Raw genomic sequence first — 16,221 nt, forward strand, 5'->3', positions numbered from 1 at the left:
TTATGTTTTATAAATAAAATGTTATTAATATTTAATAAGAATAATTAAATAGTAAAGAAATAAAAAATATTTAAAACTAAATTATAATGAAAAGGCTAAATTAAAATATTGTTAAAATAAAAAGGGTTATATGTATAAGTTGTGACAGTAAGTGCTTATTTAAAAAAAAAAAAAAAAATCATAATAATAAGTTATAGAATAACCTCCCAATACTCTAATAACTGTCCACCTTTCCTAATAGTGTAATTTAAGTTAGGCTAACATGATATTTCTCATACGTCTGACCTGAATATATATTATTTTAAATCATTAATTACCATATAATATCAGGAAAACCCTATAGCGCTCTTGGTTCTTAGTGAAGACTGGAGACTGAAGACCCTTGTGTTAGTTATAAATAAATACATGAGACTAAAATCGCAAATATTTGCTATTCGGGAGCAAATTAAAAGAAAATATCGATAATTAAAGTTTTTGCTAAGGTACGTAGTCGAATCTCCTTTTCCCTCAAATTTCTTTCTGGAATTCTTGCTTATTTGTAAAAACCTATCAAAGTCACTTGGTTGTTTCAATAATGAACAGAATACATATCTGAAACTTCGAGACTTCTGCTAACGATCTCTGCGAGGAGCATAATTGGTTCTTTAAATAGGTCAAAGTAAACGTACAGGTATGTATTTTGAACAAATTACTCGCTAGCTACTTTCCTCATGGAACTTATATCAAATTGGGATTAGATCCCACGTCACTGATCGAGTTCAGAAATCGATGAGGCTTCTACATATATAGTTTCTTATATAATCATTCCTTATTTTGGTTTTTGTGTTTGCAGAAAGACATCATTTTTAAACTTGCAAGGTGTTTAAATTGTGAGAAAATAATATTTTCAGTTTTGTAAAACTTGTGTCTTCAATCGTTTGTCAAAACATAAAGTCTGGAACTCTTTTGCGACTAATGGATTTGAGTTATTTGGATCTAAATCTAGGAATTTTTTGGATTAGAAAAGATGATCTAATTATAGAATTTCAGTTATTTTACATATTTGTATTTTTTAATTACGCCGATATCAGTAGTTGAGACATTTTGGTTTATTTTCCATTTTAACAAGAAGACTGATCGAGCATGCAATTTCATTTTCACGAGTATGATTAAGTTTGCTTTGAACCTGTAAGCGAATAACTTCATTTCTAGTAAATTAGTTTACTTTTGAATATCTATGTATTTGTGTGTGTGTGTGTGTGATCGGACATCCAACCAATATATGGAGCCCTAAACTGGATCTGAGTTTTTTCTTATTTGTCTAACCTATAAAAAAGTATTAGAACATTTGAAGCGAAGTATTTGAACTCTAGGGTTTTTTTTTAACCAGTTGAAGACTGATCTATGAAATCTAGGTTTGTTTATCTTAAATCAAAATAAGATTCATACTTCTGATCCAATAGAAAGCATAATTACTTAATGATGTTTCCAAAAAATCTTGGCCAAAAATATTCTGCAGCGCAGCATAGACAGGAAATATTTTGACATTTTATTGATCATCAGTGTGTGGTCATGACTAAGATTGTTAATACATTCAGAAGCCCACCAATATCCTTCAGCTGCCTGTCATGAATTGAGTGAAAACATTGTTGACATAAGATATATATATATATATATATATATATATATATATATATATATATATATATATATATATATATATATATATATATATATATATATATATATGCTTAATTTTGGAACATGCTTATTGAAATATATATTTTCCAAAAAATGTGTTGGCATGTTATAATCGTGACTTTTTGAATTGTGAAACTTTACTTTAGTAAATAGCATAGATATTGTTTTCATATTTTCATTGAGTTGTGCCTGATCACAATGTTTTTATTATTAAGTTGCTAATTAAAGCATTTACTCACAAGTCATTAACATTTTTATCTCATATATATACGCATATTTTCAATGGATGATAATTAACATTGTTAAGCTGGACGAATACAGAAATCATTATTGTAAAAAAAAAACAACTAATCATAAAAATTCTTATTTGCTTAGAACTTTGTATAGTACATCGATCTATCTAACGAGTTAGTGTCTCTTTGTAGCAGAAACTTCATACGATTGCCGTGTGTAATATAAACTTATCAAGATAAGCCAAAGACACTTATAATGGATATTCCATCCACCGTATGGCAGCCTGACCTGGTAAGAGTTGCTAGTTCTTGATTTAGAAATGATTGGTATATTATATATATAGCCTTCAAAAACCCTTTCTAGCTATGTTAATATATTTATCTTGCATTATATATAATGTAGATGTATTAGATACCAATTTGTTTTTTATTTACTAATGAGTCCAACACACCTCAAGGTTTAAATACGTACCATCGAACCAAATTCTAGACAGCTGAGTCTATCGCTTGTGAATTAATAATATATACGCACCTATGGAGGAGCAAAAATCGAGGGAATTATTTGATGGGAGACAAAATATATATGCTTCTAATGAACAAGCCACATATGGATTATGAGAATTTATTGAGATAATAAACTTCTAATGTGATTTGTTTACAGCAACTAAATAAAAACATGAAACTGTGATTTTATAAATGTGATATAATATCGTGGTTAATGTTTCCGTTACACAAAAAAAGAATATTTACAATTAACTGCACCCGTTCATCATTTTCGTTGTTAATCTACAATTTGATTTCATCATTATTATTTTTTTTATCATTAATGATAAGTATATTTCAGTTATTAATTATTCCTCTTCTATTATTTTGGTAGTATTTGACGTAAAAAAGAAGCTTTACAATCTGTTCTAAAAAAGACAAAATGGCATTCATATCCCCTTGAAATCTACAAAAATCTATAAAGATCCTTAAAATCAATGTTACAACAACTAAAAACAATCTAGCTAATTGGTAAACTTCATTAGTAACGATAAAGATTTTGTTGAGTAACCAATAAAATGAAATAAATAATAATATATCTACAAAAGGAATAAAAAGAAAAGATAAAGTTTTTCACATACCACGTGATCATATGCAAAAGTTTAGGAGAAATTATCAACAAGTATTGATTGGATCGCGAAGGCAGAAACTACGTACTATAACCATGCATGTCGTTAGTCGAAATAAAAGTACTTTCCTCGTAATCAATAAATATCCTGGGTACCCACAATGTGATATTTTCCAAACACTAAAACCAATCCCATAAATATATATTAAATTGAATCTTTTCTTGTTGGTTCAAGAGTTTTTTTTTTTTTTTTTTCCTTTTTTTTTAACAGCAACAATATCATTAGAAAAACGCTAGCGAGAAGCTAGCAATAACATCAAGGGTATTTGAGCTTGAACTCGCAATAACATATATGGTACATGATAGTAATCTTAATTGATGTAGATGTGATTTCTTGATTACCTTTACCAATGCCAAAGGCTACTTTCGTAATTTATCATATATAGAAGGGCATTATTGTCATTTTGTAACTCAACGTACAGCCTAGCTTAGCACTGACGCTTTCCCCTTTCTTATTCTTAGTCAATGAAAACAAAGATTCAGCCAAAACTCTTTCAATTCTGATCTAACGATAACATGGTATCAGCTTAGATCCATCCTTTTTTCTTCCGCAATTCTTCGATTCACTTCAATTATCTTAAGCGAATCTGTTCAAACATGTCTGATCTTTTTACAATAGAACTTGTGGAAGAATTACCTAGATAGATATGATTGTCTTTCTTAATATGACAAATTCATTAATCTACCCTTCAACTCGCCATAACCTGTTATATCAAAACTATTTTTATCTTTATTTTGTCTGAAATGTTTCTACGTTGCATGATAGGAAATGGAAGAGCCTTGTCACATCATGAAACAGCATCAACAAACATGTCCTTATAATTATACTGATTCATTTTCATCAGAAAGCTTCAAAGATCATCCCAATTTGGTCTCAGTAAACCAGTCTATTCCACTAGCCATTAATGGAGATCAAGACAAAAAAGAAGATCATAAAGCAGCTGAAAGTAACCCTTTTGCCCCAAACTACGCTTCCTTATCCAGCACTTTCACTATATCTTTTGGAAACCCTACATCACCACAAGATATTAAACCATATCAACCCTATGGAGGATCCAAATTCAATTACCCTGACGTAATGACGCCTAAAGAGGAAACAAGTCTCAATGAATTTCTTGGATCTATTGAGCTTACCAGAAGGGTTCAGACCACAAGAAGAAACCATAGACAAGCTCAAGAACATGTCTTGTCAGAGAGAAAGAGAAGAGAGAAGTTGGCTCAACGCTTCATGTCCTTGTCTGCTCTTCTTCCTGGAGTTAAAAAGGTACAAAGCTACATACTAATTCACGCGTTAGTTTCAATATTTAATAAACTCAGCTAGCTATCTCGGAAAGATAAATGACTTATTACCAATTTGTTATTTATGAATGCAACTTAGGGATCATATATCATGTATACACAGATTCACTAATCGTGACACACTGTAAAATTAAAACTAGGTTTATATTTCAGCTAATGATATCCAGGATGACCATTTCAGTTTGTATGTATTGTTGCTAATTACCCATTATCGTAGATGGAGAAGGCTACTGTGTTGGAAGATGCAAGTAAGTATATAATACAACTTCAAACTCGTGTGAAGGAACTAGAAGGAACAATTAGCGGAAAAGATATCATCCATGAATCAAATGTTTCCATAACGAGATCCAAGTTTTATGTTAACCATGGAGATCATGGAGCTTCTTCCCATGAAATGGAAGACTTCCCTAGCAGCGACACTTATGACCCTGAGATCAAAGCAAGAATTTCAGGAAGAAACATACTTTTAAGAATCTACTGTGGGAAAAATTCGTCGATAGTTTTAAAAACTTTAACGGAGATGGAGAGACTTCATATTACCAATATTTGTTGCAGCATTCTTCCCTTCTCCAACACTGCCAATCTAGTTACAATCACTGCTCAGGTATGTGATTAGTATATGGTTAATTAGTATGAAACCTATATGCTGTTAATTATGTGACTGGAATTTTAGTAAACAAAAGAATAACAAAGTGAAGAAAACCCTAATTAATGGCGATTCTCAAAGGGATAAGTGTTTGGAGTAACCCTATGGATTCGGCCTATGGTTGTTAGGTTTATGGTTATAATCATCGGTAATTAAGGATTCAGTTGTAATCGTTTTGAAACAATCTGGTATAAGAATAGTTATTTAGTTCTTATTCGTGGACTAATTAGGTCACATCAACTGAACAATGTTAATTCTTTGTGTCGTTTTATTGCTTTCTTTTGCTATCTTATGGAACACCTATATATTGGAAATAATAGTTTAGTTTGAACATATTTTCGGTTAGTTTCTTATGGTTAAAATTTTAGGTTATGATTTTCTTGGTGTCTTTTGCAGATGAGTGATCAGATGATCATAACCAGGAGGTATTTTGTGAAATGCCTACAATCAGCTCTTTGTAATTTTCGTTGACATGTACTTAATTAAGCTAAAAATTTACGCTACATCTGACCCTCCTTTCATGTACCCTCCTTTTATCTTGTATTAATTATTTGTTAAATATAATGTTGTATAATTTATAAATGGGTTTGATAGATTAGTTTACATTCAGTAAGATTTTGGGACATTGGCTTTCCGAACTTGTTTTCTTTTGAATAATAAAACATTTTTATTAAGCCGAGACTAGTGAGGAGCTATAGCATGTAAATGAGGATTTTTTAAAAGACCAACCAACTAACGTATCTACTTGAAATCCATGAATAGGATATAATGGCAATCTCATTGAATATATAATGACGCCTTTCTCTGTCCGATCTACATTGAATATAAATAAGGGTTGGCTAAAAAAACACCTTAATTTTCCATATAAATATTACCTCAATACATCCAAACCATCCGTGGAATAGTGATCATGAGAGCATCTAACCATCATTTATTAACTAGTGTTTAAAAAATCCACCAAATCTAACAAAAATGATATTTCTATAGGGATTTGATCGAATTCCCATACCATAATTTGATGTTTTTATATCAACAGCATAAAGCAAAAAGAATTTTCACTATAATTAAAACATAGCTAGCAAGAGGCAGAAGTAATTGTGGTAATATGTATGAGCAGTGACGTCGGAGCCAGACTCAAAGCAAAGGGGTATCCTAATTTTTTTTTCGGGTATCACCGCAAGGGTTGAGCATGGGACGGGTCGGGTCAGTTTTGACCTAAATCGAACCCAAAACTGACAGCCACGGTTTTGAAACTTTTAAAACCAAACCAAACTCAAACCCATCAGTTCGGTGTTACGGTTTTCAGCTTGTACATGGGTTTCCTCGTTTGGTTTTGGTATTAAAGTCAAACCTTAATTGATCTTGAGACCTTTATTTCAATAACCCAACACCTTAACCAGTAGAGTAGATATATGTTTGTGTTTAAAAATGAAAGGATGCATATATATATATATATATATATATATATATATATATATATATATATATATATATATATATATATATATATACACTAAAAAACGAAAGTTTTCTAAACAAATTACATTACCAAAATTTTTTTGAGGGGTATCCCGGGCTACCCTGGGATACCCCTTGGATCCACCTATGTGTATGAGGGTTGATACACCGGTTGGACAGACTACAATATTTAGCATAATTTTACCTTTCACCATAGTTCCTTCATAACCGAACACAAACAAAAATACATACTCATGTCTTAATCTTTGTCCCACAAATTAGGCAAAGGAAAGAATGAGTATTAACACATATTTGAATCCAATTCATGTTGAGTTATGGAATCTATACTCCATTTGACCTTATAGGTAGACCAAACAAAGTCAGGCTAAGCCAGATTTATTAGAGTTTTTGTGCATTGCTCTATTGACATATTTTACATCTCCCGATTGTGTGAACTATATTATGTGCTCTTATTTTTGTTTGTATTATTAATTTGTGTGTGAAATTGTTTGTCGGTTGTTGAAATGGTTAACTCTAATAATTAAACGGTAGACTTGCCAACATGTCTAAATCAATTCTATATCCAAGAATGATCACTTTAATTTATCGAATCATAATTATTCCATCTAGTTTAACCATTATATAAAACCAAAGTACAATCAATTATATATATATATATATATATATATATATATATATATATATATATATATATATATATATATATATATATATATATATATATATATATGGACGTGTGGATAATGTTATTTTATGAGAATTATAAAGAAAATATGTTGTTTGATAATATAAATACGTTCAATCTTATATAATTATTAAACATTTTCGCTAATTAAATCGTCTATAAGGTTATTATACATTTTTTTTTAATTATTATCATTCTATCATAATGTGATCAGAATGTTTATTGAGTCGTATTCTGTAATAATTAAAATAAATAAAAAACGAGAATGAAAACAAAAATGAATTAGAATTGGTGAGAATCCATTAAAATAACAATAGTTCTGTGAGATTGAACGTATTCACATTACTAAACAACATATTCTCTTAGTAATTTTCATAAAATAGCATTATCCACACATCCATACAATAGTTGTTCATCCACATTATAACCTAGCCATATATATATATATATATATATATATATATATATATATATATATATATATATATATATATATAGACACACACACACACACACAAAGAGATATTGAATATAAGGGGTTATTCTATAACATCCGAGTTTTGATTGCCTTTTTCCATTCCTTGTTTGGTGGTTTTAGTAATCGAATAGTAGGTCAAAGCGATAAGCGAGACATGAAGAATTAAATGTAACGAAGTGGAGATCATCTTAGCCGCGACGCACCTAGGAGGGTTTGTGTGTTATAGAATTAATTATATGGATCCTACAGGTTGGTGGGATGGAGATTGTGTATTTATAGGCCCACTGAGGTGCTGGTCGTGAGTCTTCTTGCATGTGGTTGGATGATGGCAAGAGCAGTGTAACACCCGGTTCCTGGTACGTATTTAAATTCAAGTAATGTTGCAATTTCCTCTGGGACTCGGCGAGTTGGAGGCCCAACTCGTCGTGTAGACTCGAATTTTGATCGGGGTTTTAAGTGACCTACTCGACGAGTCAGGACACCGACTCGAGGAGTAGGAGCTGTCTGGACAAAACCCTAATGTTTAGGGTTTGCACCCTATTTAAGCACTTTATCTCGTCCCAAACTAGCCTCCATCACCCTCCCAACTCAGAGAAGCCCTAGATTGAAACCCTAAACCCTTATTGTGTGTTCTTGAGCCTTTTAGTGCCATTTTGTGTGTGTTTGAGGTTGGAGAAGAAGAAGGAAGCTTGGAAGTTCAAGTAGAAGCAAGAAGATCCAGAAGTTTTACTCCATTCTTAGCTTGTTCAAGTTAAAAAGCTAGAACCTTGACCATCTATCTCTTAGATTTTGATTTGGGGCTATTTCTACCTTTTTTATGAGTATAGAGAAGCTAAAATTGGATTTTGAGGGTGTGCTTGGCGTTGCACTTCGGATCTGGAACTATTGGGAGTCCTTATGGCATAAAGGTGCTAACTTTGTTGCCATAAGCACCCCATGCATCTTGTAGACCTCCTTTTATGGCTTTTTGAGCCAAAGGCCTCATGCATGTACATCAAGTTTGTAGCTTTATGTATAAAATGGACCCTACGGGGCTAGATCTATGGTTCTGATGCGTTAAGACCCATTATAATCAACTTTATAGTTTTGGACAAAGAGGGACTCGGCAAGTCGTTCATGGGACTCGGCGAGTCGGGGTGTATTTTCCACCAAATCCTTTCTGTTTATGGAGCAGATGTTAAGATCGAAGGTTCCCCAGTTGTTTAGGTTCACTAGGGACCTGGAAATCAAAGGACTCGACGAGTGGATGAACAGACTCGACGAGTTCAAGGCAATGTCTCAGCCACATGAAGACGGACTCGGCGAGTTCAAGGGGAACTCAGCGAGTCATAGACTGAACACCTTCTTATTGATGAAGATGAACTCGGCGAGTTCAAGGGGAACTCAGCGAATCATAGACTGAACACCTTCTTATTGATGAAGATGAACTCGGCGAGCTCAACGACGAACTCGCCGAGGTGGTTAAAGATAGTCCGATGTGTTGTTGAAGGTGAACTCGTCGAGCTCTTTCTAGACTCGACAAGTAGGAACGGAATTAAGGCATTTTGTGGATATAGGGACTCGACGAGTTGGCGGGCCAACTGTAACATCTGGATTCCCAGGTATATTATTTTAATTATGTATTTTTGAGGTTCATTAATCTACTCGACGAGTTGGTGCTATAACTCGCCGAGTAGAAGCGAGTGTGGCCACGTGAGTTTAATGATCTACTCGATGAGTCTGAGAGTAGACTCGTCGAGTAGGCAATGTGAGTAGAAACCCTAGATCCCCGGGTTTGGGGCCTATTTAAAGGCACTTATAGCCTCATTTGCGGCCACACCTCACTAAGAAGAATCCCTAATCGCCCCCATTGAGCTTTTGAGAGAGTTTTGAGCCTTACTTGAGATTTGCGGGTGCATTTTGGTAGAAGAATGGAGGATTCCAAGCAAGGATTGTGAAGAGAATGTTAGATTTGCTGCTTATATGTCCAAGAGCTTCTGTTAGAGGTATCAAGTTCGAACCTTTCACTTTTGTTTGTGTAGATCTCTTATTTTGAAGATTAGGGCTTCTTTCATTTATATTTTGGGACTTTGAGGATTTGGGGTTCTTAAGGAGGCTTGAATTCCAGATCTGGACCTTAGGAGGTCCCTAGCATCTAAAGGTTCCTGCTTTATTCATCCTTGATGGAATTTATGAGTGAAAAACCCATTTAGATTATGTTCTTGGCATTTCATGCCCAAAATGCCATGCATGGACGTAAAGTCTACGACTTTACGTGTTAAATGAGCCCTGAGTGTATGGATCTGGAGTTTGGGAAGTATCCTGCCTTAAAGTCGTCTTAATTCAAGTTAAGTCTGAACGGACTTGCCAAGTTGATGAGCCGACTCGGCGAGTAGATTAAGGTTATCCCGATTAGCTAGAGCGGGCGAAAGCTCGGCGAGTTAGGGATTAACTCGACGAGTTGGACCTTCATGAGAGTGTCGATAAACGATGGGACTCGACGAGTCGCACGATTACACTCGGCGAGTCTGGTCAATTTGGACTGTTGACTAGAGTTCGACTTCTTTTAACTTTAAGGACCGGTCAAAAATGAGTAATGGAGGTCAGGGAGGGGTAAAATAGTCTTTTACCCATTTCTAGGGCTAAGAGTGTAAGAGTGATCATTAAATGGTGTATTTGAGTCTAAGGAGAATATTAATTAGCGATATTATCCTTGTGATAGGCGGAGGTTAGATCGAGGATTTCGAGCACGCGATTTTACTAGCTAGCTTACGAGGTGAGTCTTCTCACTATGCTTACCAAGAGTGGTATCTTTATGTGATTGAGCTATTTTATGTGTTTATTTGTGTATTGTAGTATTCTGCTTTATGTTTTGTGATTATTGCTAAATATTGTTGCTATGAGTTTATTGAGTTGGAACCAGAGAGTTCCACTGAGACACATTGATAAGAGGATCTTATTGAGTTATGGCCTAGAGTGGCCAATGAGTTGTGTATGGTATTTTGGGGAACTCACTAAGCTTCGTGCTTACCGTGTTATGTGTTATGTGTTTCAGGTACTTCTGATGATCGCGGGAAGCCCCGGCTTGATTGTACACGCACTCGCTTTGGAAACATATTTTGGAGGATCCTGGTTTTTGTGATAAACAACTTTTGATAAATAAATTGTATTAATGTTGATACTGAGATTTTTTGGGAAATATGACACGTGATTTTTATGTTTGTAATGAAAATTTTGGTTTGAAAATTTTGCGTCGTTACAAGTTGATATTAGAGCCTTGGTTTGGGGAATTTAGATACACCTCTGGGTGTGTTTGGAATCAAACTGGGGATTTGAGAAGAATTTTCAAAAGAAAAGAATTTTTCAAAAACGAGAACGAGTTTTAAGAGAAACAAGTTGAAGCGGTGTGTACAATCGGCCAAAGCCCAAACGGTGATTTCCCAAAATACCTTTATGTTGTATTATGTGATATTTATGAGATATTTTACTAAACTTGCATTCTAAGGGGTAACCTAGGTATTTCATATTCTAGGGCTAGAGTTGCCTGATCTATGATGCCTTAGCCTAGGGGATGCTTTGATCAGTTTTATTGGTTATTGTTTGAGTATGTGTTGAGTTCTAAGTCGGGAAATAATCTAGGTAGAGATACTTAGATGAGTTAAAAGGAGGTCTTCTGAGAAGGTAGTCTGTGATTCGTGAGATATAGAGTAATTGTGATTTAGAATCCTAGGAGGAGGACTTGGGGTGACTACAGGTGAGGTGTGGAAGGTAGTATTGGGCCTGTACTACTAAAATCACCCGATATGCAGGCAGCCCAAGTAAAAATCCTTAGGATGCTAAGTAGCAAGTAGGGATGAGTGGTCGGGTGTGAGTATGCTCGAGTGAGTCTCTGATTAGTTTGTGTTGTGTTTCAGAGACATCATAGTTGGTACGCGCCACACCCCAGAGACCAGTGGAGTTAGCGATGATGAGATTCACCGGATGATTAACGACGCGGTGGTCGCAGCCATCCAAGAGGCCATTCCGGAGATGTTTGGGTCTATAAATGCCACTTTGATCGAGATGTTTGATGAGCGATATGATGTTGGTTCCGAGTCGGCTGCTGCTGCCAGACTGCAAGGAGGTGACTCGTTGCTGTACCGGGAGTTCAGCAGCACGAACCCACCAGAGTTTGATGGGACTCAGGATCTGATTGCTGCGATGAGTTGGATCTCTGATGTTTAGGGATGCTTCTACACTTTCTCATGCCCAGAGCATTTGAGAGTACGGTTCGCGCTGAACCAGCTTTGCTTGGGAGCGAAGGACTGGTGGAAGTTTGTGACAGCTAGTTTCACCCCTGCAGAGCATGTTGCGGTGACTTGGGGGAGATTTGTTGAGATGTTCTGAGATAATTATGTTCCCCCTGTGGAAAGGGAATGGTTAGCCCAGGAGTTTCTGTCTCTTAGACAGAAGACAGAGTCGGTGACTGTGATTACATGGACGTTTCACGAGAGGGCGTTGTTTTGTCCTGAGCAGGATCACATGAGTCGGTACTTGAGCATTCTGAGGAGGGATATTCAGGAGTTCGTGGCGAACTCATCTTACCGTACATTTGCTGAGCTCCAGGCGAATGCCAGGAGGAGGGAGATTAAGCTGGAGACTCGGGCGAGGGAGGACGCGGAGTTTTAGGGGAGAGACCGGCAGCCGGCGCAGTCGCAGCCGGCAGCCAAGCGGGCTAAGCCTGCTGATCCGAGATCAGTAGGCCAGAAGGGCCGCACTTGTGGTAAGTGCGGCAAGAGTCACGAGGGATCTTGTCGGGTGGGGATTTGCTACAAATGTGGCAAGGAGGGGCATATGGTGAAGGATTTCCCCAAGGGTTTTGCAGTCTGTTCCACTTCAATCAGACCGGCCATCGGAAGGCCGAGTGCCCTCAGCTTGTTCAAGGATCAGCCCAGGGATCCACTCCTACTGCTTTGCGTGTTACTGATATTAGGTCGGTGAAGGACGAGGTTCCGAAGGCTCGTGGGAGAGCTTTCCAGCTGACAGCGGAAGAGATCCGCGCAACACCTGATGTCGTGGCTGGTATGTATTTTTTTAATTTATTTATTTATTCATTTTGCGCTTCTCTTTATGTTTATCCTATGCTTTAATTAGGTACATTTCTTGTGAGTTATATGTCTGCTTTAGTGTTATTTGACTCGGGTGCGATTCGATCCTTCGTATCTATAGCTGATGGTGTGCCTAGGGCAGCACAGCAGAACAGCGTCTAGCCCAAGAGCCAGGCACGCCAACTAGGCTCAGCCCAACAGGATTAGCACCCGCTGTCATCCCCGGGAGCGAAGTGCGCAGGCGGAAGGCTCGTGCCCGCCAAGAGGCGCTGCTTGCTCCAAGACAAAAGATACGGTCAGGAGACAAACAGGAGGATCAGAGCATTACCGTCGGAGCCAATGAGAGCGCTCTAACGGTTGAAGGCGCACGACCCTCCAATCAGCGCCTCTGATCCTGTCTCCCCAAAAGCGATCTTGTCTGGTACGGCTCAGGCAGGAGCGCTAGGTATAAAAGGATGTGCTCTCAGACTTGTGAGGTAAGTTCTCTGGGCTTTCTAGAGAGAATACACACAAACCCTAAAACACCCTCTAACTTGACCGTCGGAGCGTTCTTCCGGGAGCTCCTCCCGGAAAGCGGCTGACGGCCTCTGTTCTTTGTGATCTTGCAGTGATAGCTAGACGTTCGAGAGAAGTTTGCGGATAGAGAAAGAGCAAGGTCATATCATTTGGCGCCATCCGTTTGTGATACGAAGAACGCAAGCGAAAAGCACAAAAGCAAACGTCAATGGCGTCCAACGGCAGTGAGGGACGACCGACCAGTCCCATTCGTCCCATGACAGCGTTGGACGAAACACCACCATCTACAATGGTCAACAGGGCCATTTTAGGCGAAGGAAGTTCTACAGAAATCGCCGGAAACGTTCCACAACCGGCGCTTTCTCAGCAAGGAACGACTCCGGTGGGGCCACTTCCGTCTACACACCTTCAGATGCCACCATTCTTTGCACCGCCGCTGCAGCAGGCACAACCGGTCCACTCAACAACACTTCCGTCAAGTCACGTTTTCAACATCTCACCGTCGATTGCAATGTCATCGTCATTCCAGATGACGGGTAGGCAGATTTCAATGACCTCGTTACCGCCGCTGGCGGAAACCATGATAAACCACTCACCACCCATCTACCCGATGGTCGGCACATGGACTGGACCGACTATCCCCACCAACGGCAGCCTGCAACAGCCGGTAATCATCAACCTTGTAGCCCCCATGCACCCTTTCTCCACCAGTTATCGTCTCCAGCTGCCATTCTAGCCATATCCCTTTAATGGACCAAGTCCTGGCTACCTCACACCGCCATCGCATGGCATGAACCCTCAATACCAACAGGGAGTGTCGACTGTCCCAGGCCAAGATGGTTTTTCCCATAATGTGACGTCTCCGTTTGTTAAAGAGTTGTTGGATTATGAAATACCGAACACAACAAAGCTCCCGACGCTCAAAACGTACAATGGAACCACCGACCCGGATAGCCACATCGACACGTATGAATGGACGATGACGTCGTTGAAACTTAACGAGAAGTTCTGGTGCACGTACTTCCCGACGACCCTTGATGGCAACGCCGACACATGGTTCAAGACGTTGCAACCAGGCAGCATTTCAAACTTTGCTCAGCGTAAGTACCTCTTCCTTACCAACTTCATGCAGTTACGTAAGTACAAGGGAGATTCTCATTCAATCATAGGCTGTAAACAGAAAGAGGGAGAAACTGTACGAGAATATTTCACAAGGTTCATAAATGCTACGTTGGATGTACCGGGGCACGATGAAGGGCTCATAGTTGGTGCCTTTACATGGGGGATCTTGCCAGGCCCTTTGTCGCAAAAACTCATGGGAAAGAAGCCCTTAACACGAGCCGAATTGAAGGAAATGGTAGAGCAGTATCTGCGGCAGGAAGACGGCGAGGCAGCCAAGCAGGCCTACTTGAATGCCTTGGCGACCAGACATCACAACCCGGGTCACATGGATTTTCGGGGGGGGGGGGGGGGGGGGAGGGGGGGGGGGGGAATAGGCACTGTGGCCAGGCAAGAAGACCACCGACGCATTTTTGACCGTTTGTCAAGGACGACAAACGTGGTCGCCGCCCAGAAGTGTACACGGTGTCTGAGAAACAGCAGTCGAACAAGTCGCCCAAGAACTGATACTGTGAATATCACAAGAGTAAGACACACGATACGACCAACTGTTCGGTATTAAAGAAAGAGATGGAAGAGAAGCAACTCAAAGGAGATCTGGTGGAAGTAGCGCGAAGCCTGCGCGCCAAGTTTGATGCTGAAAACGCCAAGGGCACACCTCGTGAGGGGATCCAGCCCAAGGTGATATTCATGATACGAAGTAAGAGAAGCATGGAAGAATAACAGGGGGAGCAGGAGACTGCGAAACTTCCAGCACGCACACTCACATTCTCCGTACAAGACCCCCGACCGAAAGGATGGAGGGGCGACAACCCGCTGGTGATACAAGCCTCCATCAGGGATGTAACAATACATAGGGTCTATGTCGACACCGAGAGTTCGGCGGACATCATCTATGAGCATTGCTTCCGGCTCCTCCCAGACCCCTAGAAGTATAACTTACGGCCCACGACCGGGAGGCTAGTAGGATTCACCGGTCATAGCCTATGGCCGCTGGGCACAATCCACCTCTTCCTGACCATTACTAGCCACGACAAACAGTGATAGAAAACCGCCTTGATAGACTTCGTGGTTATTCGGCATGCGGCGGAACACAATATCATTCTGGGAAGAATAGCCCTCTTGAATCTGGGGGCAGTACCATCAACTATGCATGGGATCATGAAGTTCGACACCCCAATGAGCGCAGCTACGGTGCTGGCCACCCCACCTAAAGAATCGCAATGTTATACATTCATGAAGCCGGAAGAGATAACCAAAGAGACCAAGAGGCCCAAACACAACCCCGTGAAAGGGAAGGAAGTAATCAATGAAAGATACCCCGAACAGCCAGTCAGCATTGGATGCGATCTCCCAAGTCACACAAGAAGAGCGCTGGTTGACTTGCTCAAACAATACAAACATGTGTTCGCATGGACTCCTACAGACATGGTAAGTGTAGAAAGGAAGGTCATCGAGCATAAACTTGTAATTAAAACAGGCGCAAAAGAGGTTAAGCAGAAAAAGAGAGTCCAGGGAGGAGACTGTAATGGGGTAATTAATGCAGAAGTGGACAAGCTGACAGAAGCCGGGATAGTGCGGGAGGCAATATTCCCGACATGGATCGTGAACCCAGTTATGGTCCGCAAGCAAGACGGGTCGTGGCGTATGTGCATAGACTTTTCTGACTTAAATAAGGCATGCCCTAAAGATTGTTACCCCCTCCCGGAGATTGATCAGAAAGTGGAATCGTTACAAGGGTTTAAGCTAAAGTGTTTTTTGGATGCATACAAAGGGTATCATCATATTTTGATGAGCAAAGAAGATGAGGAGAAAACAGCCTTCTACACGGATCATGGCACTTTCGGCT

The 16,221-nt window shown here is 38.9% G+C and overlaps 1 protein-coding gene across 1 annotated transcript; it reads left to right on the forward strand.

The window, feature by feature from the left end:
- Nucleotides 1-367: 367 nt before the first annotated feature.
- Nucleotides 368-5,611, forward strand: LOC145090604 (transcription factor bHLH25-like). The gene is made up of 6 exons (XM_079028749.1): nt 368-482; nt 583-670; nt 2,109-2,205; nt 3,851-4,348; nt 4,601-4,987; nt 5,426-5,611. Exons 3-6 carry the CDS (start codon nt 2,170-2,172, stop codon nt 5,498-5,500), a joined length of 996 nt encoding a protein of 331 aa, XP_078884875.1. The 5' UTR covers nt 368-482; nt 583-670; nt 2,109-2,169; the 3' UTR covers nt 5,501-5,611.
- The last annotated feature ends 10,610 nt before the right edge of the window (nt 5,612-16,221 follow it).

The sequence above is a fragment of the Lactuca serriola genome, chromosome 2, assembly GCF_051521515.1.
Source record: "Lactuca serriola cultivar US96UC23 chromosome 2, Lser_US96UC23_V15, whole genome shotgun sequence".
NCBI classification, from domain to species: domain Eukaryota; kingdom Viridiplantae; phylum Streptophyta; class Magnoliopsida; order Asterales; family Asteraceae; genus Lactuca; species Lactuca serriola.